Source organism: Artibeus jamaicensis, unplaced genomic scaffold (assembly GCF_021234435.1).
Source record: "Artibeus jamaicensis isolate MK-2021 breed Jamaican fruit bat unplaced genomic scaffold, CSHL_Jam_final scaffold_3307, whole genome shotgun sequence".
In the NCBI taxonomy this organism is placed as follows: domain Eukaryota; kingdom Metazoa; phylum Chordata; class Mammalia; order Chiroptera; family Phyllostomidae; genus Artibeus; species Artibeus jamaicensis.
The window spans coordinates 1,932,258-1,946,353 of NW_026522040.1; the positions used below are offsets into that span (position 1 = coordinate 1,932,258).

At 46.7% G+C, this 14,096-nt stretch overlaps 1 protein-coding gene across 4 annotated transcripts in view; it reads left to right on the top strand.

Moving 5' to 3' along the window:
* Positions 1-14,096, top strand: part of LOC119064243 (solute carrier family 23 member 1-like) — a 52,592-nt gene that overhangs the window by 21,652 nt on the left and 16,844 nt on the right. For 3 of the 4 annotated variants that reach the window (XM_037165815.2, XM_037165816.2, XM_037165814.2), the window contains 2 exons: positions 5,085-5,228; positions 9,319-9,476. In XM_037165815.2, coding sequence (XP_037021710.2) covers positions 5,085-5,228; positions 9,319-9,476 — 302 coding nt within the window. The remainder of the gene's footprint in view (positions 1-5,084; positions 5,229-9,318; positions 9,477-14,096) is intronic. The other variant, XM_037165817.2, reaches the window with a different exon arrangement.

Consider the following 14,096-nt stretch of genomic DNA (forward strand, 5'->3'; position numbering starts at 1 on the left):
TGATGGAGGAGGGGACAGTGAGCTCTGAGGAGCGGGGCCGCGAGTCAGGAGCACAGGGTGAGCAAAGGCACTGAAGCAGGATAATGGAGGCCACACTTGGAGAGAACAGGGTAATCCCATTGGCTAGAGCCAGGCGAATGGGAGCGTTAGGAAATGAACCTGGCTGGGGTTGGGTGGGGGCTGGAGGCTATGTGGGGTATGGATGGCGTCCAAGGGCAAGGGATCCCAACTGCCCCCGAGAACTCCACATGTTCCCACCGCTGCTGTCCCCACACCAGTCTCCTGCTCTGCCTGTCTGCACCAGGGAGCTGGAGGGCTGTCCCTGTATGCACAAGGGACAAAACTACAGGCAATGGCCCTAGGCACCAAAAGAGGAGGGCGCTGTTCTCCCATTTACAGTGGGACCTTGGACAAGCCTCGCTGAGCCTCAGTCTTCATGTCTGTGAATCCGGGATGATAAGGTGGTGGTGAGAATCAAAAGAGAGGGTGTGCTGGAAGCTGCTTGTAAACTGCAAAGCAGGACAAACGGCAAGGCTCACCAGACTGCCTCTTTCAGTCAAGCCCACATGCTGAGCTGGTAAAGTCACCTCCCACAGGAAGAGGTGTGGCCCCTCTTCCTGAAGCAGGGGTGCTTCATTAAGACTTTGTTCTTCCTTCTTTCTTTCTGCTGCATAGAATTCCACTGTATAAATGTGCCATAGTTTTTGGATCCATTCATTTACTGATGGGTACCTAGGTTGCTTCCAGCACTTGGCTATTGTAAATACCATACGATCTCACCTTTAACAGGAACCTAAACGACAAAACAAACAAACAAACAAGCAGAATATAACCAAAGACACTGAAATAGAGAACAGGCTGACAGTGACCAGAGGGGAGAGGGGAGGGAATTTCAGGGGAAAAGGGGAAGGGTTTACAGGAACAAGTATGAAGGACACACAGACAAAAACAAAAGGCAGGGGCGGAAATGGGAGGGAGGTGGGGGATACTAGGGGGGTGAGCTGGGATGGGAGTAAAAGACAGAAAACTGTACTTGAACAACAATTAAATTTAGGAAAATTTACAAAAAAGCTACTAAAAAAACTATACAGATGTCCTATGGCAAAGTAAAAATAAAAAGACTTTGTTCTTCCTCCGGAAGTGGGCTTGCAAGCTTCCTCCTCCTGCAGCAAGTCACATGCACCGGCTTCTCCTTGCAGGGGCTTCCCCACCCCAGTGTTGAAGGCGCTCCCTATAATGGGACAGGCTCCGAGATGGTGCCTCTCCTAACGTCTGGGAAGCACTGCTCTGCAATGTCTCTGGGGTGTCGCTTGTTTCTGTGCAGGCCTTTAGTGTGCTAATGATCCCCCTGGGCCACACAGGACCCTGCAGGCACAATCTGTACCCGCTCATCCATGTCTGTAATCAAGGAGAGGTGGTTTACCAGAAAAGTCACTTTGATCCGGCCCTGTGTTTTCAGCGGCCTTGGCCAGCGGGCTTCAGAGAATCACAGACTCTTATCAGACAGGAAGAACCAGCGGTTCTCAAGGAAGACACGTATCCCCCAGATCCACGTTATAATTAAAAAAAAAAATTTGGACCTCATGCAAGGTCAGTTCCCCAGACATTGTTTTAAAGTGGAGGTAGAAGTGGTGTTCATAACCTGCAGAGGGTCCAAGTCGATACCCAGACAGAATATTCAGAGCTCACCATGCTGAGAACAATCTTTGAGTCATTGGCTCTTAATAGGGAAAAAGACAAGAAGGGCCAGGACCAGCAGTGCCCCCTCCCACCCATATTTCCTTCTCTCTCGCCTTCTTGGGAGCTTGGAGAGATCCTGGGGAGGCTGGCAGTGAGCTCCTGGCAGAACACATGCAGCTGTACCAGCCTCGACCCTGTGAATTCATGTACAGGTGCACGGTGGGTACCACAGGCTCTGTGCTCGCTGGGGTTTGCAGACATCCTTGCACCACCCCAGATTTAGATGGGGAGACAGAGGCTGGGAGAGGCGAGGTGATGCACTTATAACCCCCAAGCAGGACACCAAGAGACCACATCGGCCCAACTTCAAACGGTGTGCTCAGTTGCTCTGTAACCTGCCCGGAATCGACCTACCAACCCAAACGATCCCTCAGTCCCTCTTTCCTTCCTTCTCTCCTCTTTTTGTCAGCCTCTTTTTAACCTTCGTTGCCCTCACTGAATCCTCCCTACCTGCACAGAAGCCTCACCAAAAGTGGTCAGGGGTCCCGAGTTCCCTCCAGCATCCTTTTGTCTCACTGCAGTTTGGCTTTGACCTCCTTAGGCAAAAACAGCCTCGCGTGCAACCCAAGTGCCAAGCAGCACCCTTCTTTTAGGAAATCTAAATAGGAGAAGCATGATGTTTCAGAAGAGGTCCAATCAGTTAGGGATTTAAAAAAATCAATGAGAAAATGCTCAATAGTCATGAACTTCTACATTCATTCATTTACTTCATCAGTCAACAGACAGTTTTATGAGGGCTAACTATATGCTAGAGATAGAGACGTTATGAAACTTTACAGTCTCTTGGACAAATAAACATGATTACAGTGAGGCATGTTGGGGCCATGGTTTTGTAGGCGCCTCAGAGGAGGGGTGACCTGGTTTAGTCTGAGGCCAGGATAGGGGGAAATAATCAGGGGAGGCTTCCTGGAGTAGGTGAGCAATGCATGCTTCCAGCCATCACTAAATAGGTGAGCAGAAGCACAAATCTCACATCTATGTTTCAGGACATAAATATTAGACTGGTGAGCAAGTGCTCTTCAGAATCCCAGGAACAAATGACTCTGCAGAGCTGTGCTGTGTAGATTGGCCGACCCACCGTCAGCAAGAGTCACCACAGTCCTGCTTAACACCCTGCAGTACACAGGACAGCCCCAACCCCATGCACAGTCACACACGCACACACAGACACACACCACAACAAAGGAATATCCTGCCCGAAATGTCTGTGGTGCTGAGGGTGAGGACCCCTGTCTTGGAATAAAGTTCCCTTCAGGGACCAGTGACATCCTGAAGGTGATAAAGGACAGCCACCCAGTTCTCAATCTGGCAGCTTTCTTGCCTCTCCTCACTTCTAACAAACAGTGATCCCCTCTCCGCCCCTCCTCCCACTTCTGCAGAAGGCAGCCTCAGTGCCAGGGCCCACAGTTCTTCCAGGGGCCCCAAGAAAATGGTATCATTTCTTTAAAAATCAGAAGAAAAAAATGGAACTTTTATATCAAAGAAAATGTTTTTCTTTAAGATTTTATTTATTTATCTTTAGAGGGGAAGGGAAGGAGAGAGGGAGAGAAATATCAATGTGTGGTTGTCTCTCATGTGTCCCCTGCTGGGAACTGGCCTGCAACCCAGGCATGTGCCCCGGCTGGTAATCGAACCACGATCCTTTGGGAAAATGTTTTAATATATAATAAGAAATATGTCTTTATACAAATGTAGTCAGGAAATATATGCATTTTTATGGAAGAAGGGGCTCATAGAGTAAAACCGTGCAGAGCCCATGAGGCTCATAATGCAGCCCTGGTCAGGAGTCATTTTTTGAGACAGTGCTGAGGTAGAGGGTGCTTAGGCACAGAGGTGGGTGTGGACGCTCTGTCTGGAACCTTCTCCAGGGAGAGCTTTCCCCATCAGAGGGCTGCCATGCCTCAGGGCAGCGCTGGCCGTGCCCCTGTGCAGACAACTCACTCTGAGGTCCGACCAGGACCCAGGACCCAGGATCCCGCTGGGGCACATCAGCTAGAGTCGCCTGACTTGAATGCTGGTGGCCTTGCCACCTCCTGACCACACCAGGGACATTGTTCTCATGCTCCTGCCACCCCCAGCTACATGCTCAGACATCAGCTCTGGGCACACGTTGAAAGCCTTCAAAACATGAGACCAGGAGCTCTTTGTAATTATAACAATGAATAATTATTGCACAACACCCTATGCCAGGCATGGGACCATGTGCTTCTTGGTCCCTTTTGTCCCCCACTTCATTGAGGTGTAATTGACACATGACATTGTATAAGTTGAAGGTGTGCAGTGCGTTAACTTGGTACACATGTATTGCAAAATGATCACCAACTGAAGATTGGCTAACTCTTGCATCACATCACATAATTACCATTTCCTTTCTGTGCTGAGAGCATTTATCTGCTCTCTTAGCAACTTTTAAGTTCATAATACAGTGTTATTAGCTATAATCATTATGGAGTATGTTAGATCCCCAGAACCTATTCATCTTTATAGTATCTGCTTGCATCCTCTGATCAAAATCTCCCCATTTCTTCAAGATTTCATTTCATTTTCTCCACTAACTAGAAAGTAGGTGTTAATGACATTTCTGTTCTATGAATCAGAAATTTGAGGCTTAGAAATATTAGTAATTTGCTCAAGGTCAGTTAAATTATACAGCCAGTAGCTTGGAGGGTAACATTTAGAATTCATAGTTAATTTTGGTGAAACCAGTACAAGGAATGTAAGTCGCCCCCAGAGCAGCCCTTGGGCACTGCACTCATTCATGTTTGTGTGTAACATCCATCACTCACCATTCATTCAGTCTATGCTGGGCACAAGGACCACCGGAACAACAGAGATGAGTGAGGCACATCAATGCATTCTAGGAACTCACAGCCTGGCAGAAGACGTGGATAAGGAACTGTCCATCATAATAAACATGCTGTGATGAGGGCTTCGGCAGATGTCAACACAGGGCCTTGGGGCAGCTACACTACTCTGGGACCAGGATCCCCCTCTTCCTGATTGGCTGGAAAGAAAACCTGCCCATTTTTCTGACCTTGGCGTTGACTCCCATCCCCTCCTGCACAAAGCTTCTTCTCTGCCAGGGCTTTGGGCATGGCATCCACTCGCCCAGACTGGGTCCATGCGCCCAGACTTCGCAGGGAGGCCCTGCTGCAGAGGTGTCATACCGAAAAGCATCGGTCTTTTGAATCTGGACCCAGACAGAAATCCCAAGCTGGCCAATAGTCATCCTTTTCTCATTGCCTCTCACCTCTGAAAGGATGTTCGTTTGCACAGTTGAAATCAGGAAGTCCACTCGATTCCTTTTGAAATGCCCAGATGTGTCCTTCTCTTGTTCTGAGCAGAGGGGTGAAGGCGTTCTCATCTTCCATGACGCTGGCCAAGGGAGGAAGAAGGAGGGCCAGAATGAGAGTCCCAGCAGCACCCGCCTGGCCTATGGCATCTTGGACATCCCACCATGGTATCTCTGCATCTTCTTGGGGATCCAGGTAATGCCAAGATGCCAGCAAGCATTGGGTCCAAAGAGGCTCTGCCTCAAAAACCACATCAATACACACTCCAGTCAAATTGCTCAATATCTACACTGCAGTTGTGGATACTCTTGCCTTCCATGTGTAATAGTGTCCCTTCAGAAGAACTCAAGGCTTCTCGGGTCTCTCTTTGTTCAGGAGTTTGGGGGTGATAGAAGGAATCAGGGAGGCTTCTCTCTCATGCTCAGCTGGTTAGGTTACACTAAAGACACTGACTGGGACTTTTTTTAATAGATACTAACTTTAATTTATGTGATTGGCAACAACTAAACAGTTTGATAATCAATGCTTGGGAAATTTGGAGAAAAATGCACTCTCAAACACTTTTGTTGGAATATTATTTAGTACAACCTTTCTAGATGACAATTTGGTGATTTCTATCAACAAGTAAAACCCATACAAAGTCTGTCAGAAGGTATTCAGCCATGTAATATGAAAAATAGACATTTGTTGAAGAAGAATGCAAGAAACAATGTACATAGGACAATGAGGCCTCAGTCCCCTTCAAAGTGGGCACCTTGGTACCTCACACAGTTCTCCCAATCGCCATCAGCTGCCCGTTGTATTTTCCTGAGTCTCATTGACAGTCTGAAATCTCTTCCCTTTCAAAGCTTATTTTAATTTTGAGAAAAGAAAGAAGTTTCTGGGCACCAAACCTGGGCTGTAGGAGACCTGAGTCACCTGGGTGATTTGATGTTTCACCAAAGAACTCTGCATGAGACGTGATGCATGAGTGGGTGTATTGTCATGATGAAGCTGCCAATCACCAATTGCCCATAGCTGTAGTCTTCTGTATCTTCCGAATACAGTGGAGGAATGTTCAAAATTAATGCAAAATTTGATGCAGATTTGTTGTACTCAATCATTGTGAATGTGATGGCCACACAGTCCACATGCTCACTCAGCAGTATCTACTGCCCTCACTGACTAGTACAGTGAAGTCATCCTTGTTCACGCATGTGCATTCCAGTCCACTCTCCTTGGCTGCCCAGTTACATCAATGTCATGCAAACTACTCTTGTTATATTAATGATGACTAGACTTTTTCTGGACAGACCTCCTCCCTTTAACTCAGGCCCCAGTGCTTACGAATTTCTATGAGGACATGTTGAAAAGACTTGTAAGATAAGTACAAAGATGTTCTTATAGCATTATTGATAATAGTAAATTAAAAATCACACAACAAACAAACAAAACCCTAGAATCAACCAAAATATCCATCATTGGGAACCAGTTAAGTAAATTTGGATAAGACCTAATGAATCACTTTTTTATGCAGCTGTTAAAAACAGAAATATATATTTACTCTGAAGTTAGGGAACATTCTCCAAAATATGGTAAGGGAAAGAAAGCTAAGTAAATAACCATGTGTAGTGTGATCTTTTTTGTGTTAAAAACAAACAAAAAAGAGGATGATAGAAATAAGTATATGTAATAATTTTGTATGTTTTGAAGGATTCACAAGAAACTAGTAAAGTTACTTAACCTTTGAATGAGGAACTAGGAAAAGGAGGTAGCTTTCAACTTTCACTTTTTATTTTGTAATTTTTTTATAGCATGAATTTTCTAAACTCATTGATGTGTTTCTTTTAATTTCACAAATTGTTCCATGTGGAATATTGGGGAAGGGATATACATTCTGTGCGGCGGATCCTGGCCAGCAGGATCCGTGTGTGTTGTGGCTGCTTGAGAAAAAATACACAAGAACAACAGAAGTCCTGTGGAGAAAAAGGGACGGCACGGCCACTCTCTGAGAGAGAGAGGGGGCCAGAGGGCCAGAGAGCCCCCAGTCCCTGCCTGGAAAGGCTTTTATTGCTTTTCTGGGTACATTACATGGAGGGTGGTCCTCATTTACTATGCACAGGTTCACTGCAGGGGATTACCTTTTACAGATAACAAAGGAAAGAATGCTGCTAATTACTTCAAAGGGAAGGATGTTGCAGACCAAGGGGAAAAGTGGTTGATCCAGTCACACTCCATACTTGGGAGGTTTAGCACACACTTCAGGAAGTGACAGTAAGCACTCTCTGCCTCAATTCAGGGTGAGAATGTTTTAGCAAAAGCAAGTCTCATAGCAGTCTAGGTACAATGCAGGCCTGATTCCCCACGGGAAAGCCTCTCTGTGGGTGTGGTCCTGTGTCCCACTCACTCCTCACTGGTTTTCCACGTGAAGGCTGAGCTACATTCCCTGACACACAAAGTGGTTCCCCACAGTTTTTCTATAAAATAAGAAGAACAAATGTCACACTATTTTGACAATATTATGAGCCAATAAAATGAATAATGTAGATAGTTTATCATGACAGGATGTTGAATTTTGTCAAATGCTTTTCTGCATCTATTGAGATAATCATGGAATTTTTAGCCTTTATTTTATTAATGTAGTGTATCCCATTTATTGATTTGTTATGTTGAACAATCCTTTTATTCCAGGAATAAATCCCACTTGGTCATGGTATATGATCCCTTTTTTCTTGGTGCCAATTTTAAAAAGTCTTATTAAAGACATCGCATTTTCTACTTTATAATGCAGTGCTCATGGAGTACACTATTTTCTTCCCCTGTGCCCAGAGTTTGTATTCAGGTATCAAGAATGCCAAATTATTTAACTATGCAACAGCTCGACTATTAAAACTGCTGTGGAATTTGTTCCAAATTTGGGTCCTTTAATATTTTGCATGGGACAATGCTAAATCTCTGCTCTAGGCTGGCTTAGTCAGCCTCTGACGGTGGGCCCAGCAGAGGTACCACGAGATGAAGGGCCCCTGCCTCCTGCCCAGGGAAGCCCCAGGCCTTCCTCTGTCATGCCTCCCACACTCTGCTACAGCTTGGTGATGTTGGGGCGGTAGGCTTTTTCCAGCTCCTTCTGCTGATGTTCAGATTCTTCCTTTCCTGCAGTGTGGTTCTTAGCAAACCAGTGATGATTTCACTGCGCTTGTCAAGAACTTTCTCTTTGTCTTCATTGTTGATCTTGCATTGAAGTTTTTCCATCTTCAACAGTTGTTTCCATGTTGAATGCATAGGATTCAATATTATCCTTTGAATGTACTGTTCAATTCCATTTGCTAGTATTTTGCTGAGAATTTTTGCATCTATATTCATCAAGGATATTGGCCTATGGTTTTCTTTTCTTGCATTGTCCTTATCTGGCTTTGGTATTAGGATTATGTACTGGCCTCATAAAATAAGTTTGGGAGTGTTCCCTCCTCTTCAATTATTTGGGAAGAGTTTGAAAAGGATTGGTGTTCATTCTTCTTTAAATGTTTGGTAGAATTCACCAGTGAAAATATCTAGTCCTGAGCTTTTCTTGTTGGGAGATTTTTGATTACTGATTCAATGTCTCACTTATTGGTCTGTTCAGGTTTTCTGTTTCTTCATAATTCAGTCTTGGTAAGTTGTATGTTTCTAGGAATTTATCCATTTCTTTTAGGTTATCCAATTTGTGTCTTGTGGTACTTTTTTATCTCTTTGTATTCATTGTAATGGCTCTTCTTTAATTTATAATTCTATTGCTTTTTTTCTTTTAAATATTTTATTTATTTATTTTTAGAGAGAGGAGCAGTAAGGGAGGAAGAAAGGGAGAGAAGCATCAAAGTGTGGTTGCCTCTTGTGTACCCCATACTGGGGTGTGGCCTGCAACCCGGGCATGTGCCCTGACTGGGAATCAAACTGGTGACCCTTTGGTTTGCAGGCCCCTGCTCAGTCTACGGAGCTACACCAGCCAGGGCACCTTGTTCTTAAAGCTCTCTCCTTGGTTCCTGTTATGTCCTCCTGTGTTATGTTCCTTCCTTGGTTTCTTACCTGGGATATCAGTCCCAGGCACTAGAGTCCTACCCTCCAACCCCAGACCCTCTGGCTGGTCCCCTGCTTCTCGTTGCCAGGACTTCCTAGTTCCCCCCACTTGCTTGGACCTCTGCCTGTCAGTAACCAACGGCCCCTCTGAGACCAGAGGTGGAGCTCTGGCCTCTGGCAGCAGAACTGGGGGTGAAGGTGGAGCCGGCAACCACAGCATGCACGTGCCTGCCTATTTGCTCTCCTCTGCCCACAGCACTTCCTCACAGCCCTGGGGGGGCTCGTGGCAGTGCCGCTCATCCTGGCCAAGGACCTGTGTCTGCAGCATGACCCCCTCACCCAGAGCTACCTCATCAGCACCATTTTCTTCGTCTCTGGCATCTGCACTCTCCTGCAAGTGTTTTTAGGAGTCAGGTAAGTACAACACCTCAGCGTGGATTCTGACTTTTCTCTGTCAACAAGGTGTGCTTGGATGGTGGCCAGAGAGGCGGTTAGGAAGCTGGTAGAGCATGATAGAGGGAGCACAGGGCTAGGAGTCAGAGCCTGAGTCCGAGTCCTAGCTCCACTTACTGTGTATATTAACTAGGAATCTTGATTTGAGTAGCATGAATCCAGATTAACTTAGGCAAAACTGTTCTTTATTAACTTAGAAGATCAAGCCAAGAGAAAGGCAGGGTGCATCACACATCAGGAACACATTGAACCAGGGGCTCAGATGCCACTGGGACTTTCTCTGCATCTCAGACATGCCCCTAATATTGGCGAGACCCAGGCTAGGAGTACGAATGGAGACCCACACTCTCCATGTCTAAGAACTGGAGAGTTATAAGCCAAGCTTACAAACCCTTAAATAAAATATGTTCTGATCATCTTACCTGGGAGGCTAGGGTTGAGTTTAGAATTCTCTGACTCCTTGAAGTTCTACTTTGGATCCTGTGGGGGGGGGCAGCCCCCAGCCCACAGCCTTCCCCCTTCTCTTCCCTCCCCAAGCTCTGCTCTGGATCACAAATGGTCTTGCATGCATGAACGTGGGCACACCAAGCTGCACCTTGAAGTTCCATCCATACACCCCTGCCCCCCACCAGGTTCCCCAAACAGCTTCCCCCCTAGCCATCCTTCAGGCCTAAGCTGTGCACACATGCCCCATTGTCTGCCTTCAGCAGGACACACCTGGGAAAGGGACCCAGGCTGGGTCTGGAAGAGGCTCAGAGCCATTTGAGCAGAGAATTCTTAGGACTCAAAAAGGAAGGGCATATGGACTGAGGTGGGCATGTCTCCTTGGTCCTACAGACACCTCCCCGGAGGAGACCAGAGTGAGGCCCACTAGAACATTGGGCTAAGTGCGGGGTGCTCCCCTTTCCTACACGAGGGAAGGGCTGTCTCTTCATCATCCCACCACGGCCTGTTCTTGCAGACAGTCTTCCTGTTCCAGCTATGGCAGGGCCGCTGGCAGTGACCCCCTAAAGCAAGCAAGTACTGCTCTGGCTGGCCTCACATTGCAAAATTCCAGGGAAGAGCTCTGATTGGCACACTTTAAGGCAAATGCCCCACCCTGGACCTACAAAGGGAGCAAACGCGGCAACTCTCGTTAAGGCAGGATGGGAGTTGAAGCAGGAAAGATGAATTCTGTTCTGAGTAAACAAGGCAATGGACATTCGCTGAACCAGATCTGTGCTCTGGCACCTGTCAAAGCAGGCAAATGATGATATGTGCCCTGCTCCCTCACAGGAGCATTGAGATAATCGATTGGTATAATGACTATAGTTCCTTTTTTTTAAAAAAACCATCAAGTCCTTTATGTTGATATGCAGGCTGCTCTGCTCAGCCTGAGTATAATGCAGTCCTGTTGCTCTGTACAGAACTGGGCAGGAAGCCTGGAAAATGTGTCTTTGGAGCTTCCTCCCCCCAATTTCCACATGTCTCCTCACATCCTCTCCCTCCACCCCCTGCTCCCCCTGAATCCCAAGAACCTGCTCCATCCAGTTACTGGTTACCAGTTACTGTCTTCCTGGGAAATACCTCCCTGCAGGTCCTCTGGGCTTTTCCTAGCAAATCAGCTGGTCCCGTTGTCTTCTTCCTTTAACACTGATTTAGCAGCTAGTCTGAGGACCGCCTGAAGAGTATACAGGCTTGGGTGTCCTCATTAAGAAAAAGGACACAAAATTATGAATGCAAAAATCATGTACCAAAAAAAGAGAATGTTCACGTAGACTAAAAAGAAAAATCACAACGCATTACAAAATGTTTAAAAAGGAGGTTAACATCATAAATGCCACAGATTCCAAAACACAACCTGCTATCTTTTATTATTTCATTTTCCCACAGTTCACTATAAGACTGTCCCCGCCACATTTTGTGATTGCACGCTCTTTGATTACTGCCTCGTTTTAGAGCGAGAAGGAGAGATGACTCCGTTATTCCCCGGTATTGGCTGGTCCAGATTGGTTTGTTGTTACTGAGCGGTGGCATGTGTTAGCATGCCTCACACACAGACTGTAGCATGGTATTGATTTGTGTTCTTCAAACACAGGCACTCTGATAAATTCTATTGTACGTGATTCCTGTGAAAACAACTTAAATGCATGCTGCCCTGATCATTGTACTTACTGCCTTGTTAAGGGTATTCCTGATAGGAGAAAACTTCCATTTTCCCCTGCATATCAGTGAGAACCAACCCTTCTCCGGCAATTGAGCATATTGTCAAGTTTTCCACCGACATGGTTCTGGCTTCACACATTGCAAACCTTGTTTCCCATCCACCAATCACACACGTCCAGTGCCAGGTGCTACAGGACACATTTAGATCATCGTGTGACCTGTGGTCCTGCACCTGCATGTCATGAGGTAGAGTGGGCTGGCACTGTGATCACACCAAGATAGCTAGCAAGAAAGTAACTATTCATGGGTAGTTTAGAGGTCTCACCCACACCAGTATGTCCCACTACATTCAAACTAAATTTATCCGGGCTCACCTTCCCCTTACCCAGGTCCCAAAAGTACCATCGGATGCGAGGTGTGGAGTTAGGGCAGTGGCGGTGGAAAGAGACAGTAGTGGTAGCCAGTTTGGCAGAAACCTTTTACTTTTGCAAATTTTACGAAGGCGTGTGGCTCGTGAGCACATGGGCCCCTCCTTGGACGTTAGAAGGAGCCAAGCAAGTGAGGGCCCTCACCACGAGCCTGGTTTTGACCTATTCTCTGCAAAATGGGGTGGGGGGATGGAGAGGAAAGAATGGAAAACAGAATTGGAAGGTCTGAGAACAGCATAGTGAAGAACTTATTGACACATTTTGTGAACCTAAAGGCAGGACGTGATAAAACACGGAAACAAATGCATGGAGAACTTCATCTTGAACATGAAAGGTATTTAGCCATTATGAAAAGGCAGCCAGTCCATATATTGCATTGTTCTAAACATGTAAAGGTATCTCAAAAGACTATACATGAATAGAATTAGAAAAGTGCTTATCTACTTGCAAATTTTTAAATACTCCCTTAAAAATGTCTCAATTGGGGACAAATTTTGCATACAATAAAAAAAACCTTTTTTAAAAATGAAAATAAACCTCATAAGCATAAGAATTCTTACCTCTGGCAGTATCCAAATTCTATACAGTGAGCAGTAGGCAGCTTATACACAAGGAAAAACAGACGTAAAATTCCACGAATGAGTCCACCTAGTTCACGGCTAAGGAAATGCAAATTCACATTCATTAGAGCTTTACTACATGCCTATGAAACTTTTTAAAAAGTAAAATGATAAAATCCAGCGTTGGCTGGTGTTCTGTGGCCCCAGGCTCAGCGCCGGAGGATGGAAATGGAAAGTAAGCACTCCCTGCCCACACAGAACCGGGGAATCAGAAATGGCTGTGGCAGCGGCTGGCAGTGCCGGCGGGGGGGGGGCGCTGCAAGGTGTTTGAAACAACCCCTGAGAGCAAGGCACTGCAGGGCATTGGTTCGCTGGAACAAGGGCCGATGGAGAAATGTATGATGAGAATATAAGTGGGATCTCGGTCTCACTCATCTGGTGTCCCCAACACCATGGCACCTAATGCCTGCCACCTGGCAGGTCCTCCAAAAACATTTGTTGAATGAATGGAGTTATAGCCCCGCCACAGTTCTCTTATTATGTACTCTTTGGTTATACCCACATACAGAGATTTATATATTTTAAAACTTGAAAGGGATTTGGTGATGAGTACAGCGTGTTTTCTGTTCTGCCAGGAGACTTAGACTCATCGTTTTTAAGTTAAAACACGTTATTCTCACCTTCCTTCCCACCACCCACATGCTCCTGCTTTGCGTGTGCGGTGTAGTCCATCCCCCTTTGGAGACCTGTGGGTCTAGATTTGCAAATCTAGGTCAGTTGTCCTCAACGCCTGTGGCTGGGGGGTGGGGACCACCCTGCACTTTCTGCCCTCCCTGTGCCTGGGCCTCCTGCACCACCCACTGCCTCGCTGGAACCAGGCCCCGCTGATTCCATCGCTCAGCAGGGCTACAGGGGCCACTGAGACAGGAGCCACTCTTTCACAAACTTGGTATCCTCCATTCACAAAATGTGTTCAGTCATCCTCCAGAATAGCTCTTTCAGAGGTCTCCAGGAAATCCCGAGTTCAAAACGCCCCTCTGAACTCGGTGTGTGCCACGGTGTCCAACGCAATGAAGGTACCCAGGTCCCTCGGTCCCCTCCCCGCCCCCACGTTGGAAGGTCCACAGCGGGCAGACTAGGTGTGCCTCCACAGTAAGAGGGGCTCGCTGGAGGGGGACTTATCAGGCGTGTGCACCTCAGAGGGAAGACAGGTCCCTGAGAGCAGCTGGATGATCTCAGGGAAGCCAGAGCGATGCGCTGACCAGGGGGAGGAGGAGGGTGGGTGCGGGGGTGGGGGGTACACCCTGCTAACTGACCTCAAACCCGTTCTGTCCATGTGATAAAAAGGAGCCTGCAGGTGGAGGCCTGGAACTGAGGTTCATTTCTGGAGATGCTCAGGAATCTGGCAACCCAGGTGTCAGGCTGTGTGCCCTCGCCTGCTGGTCAGA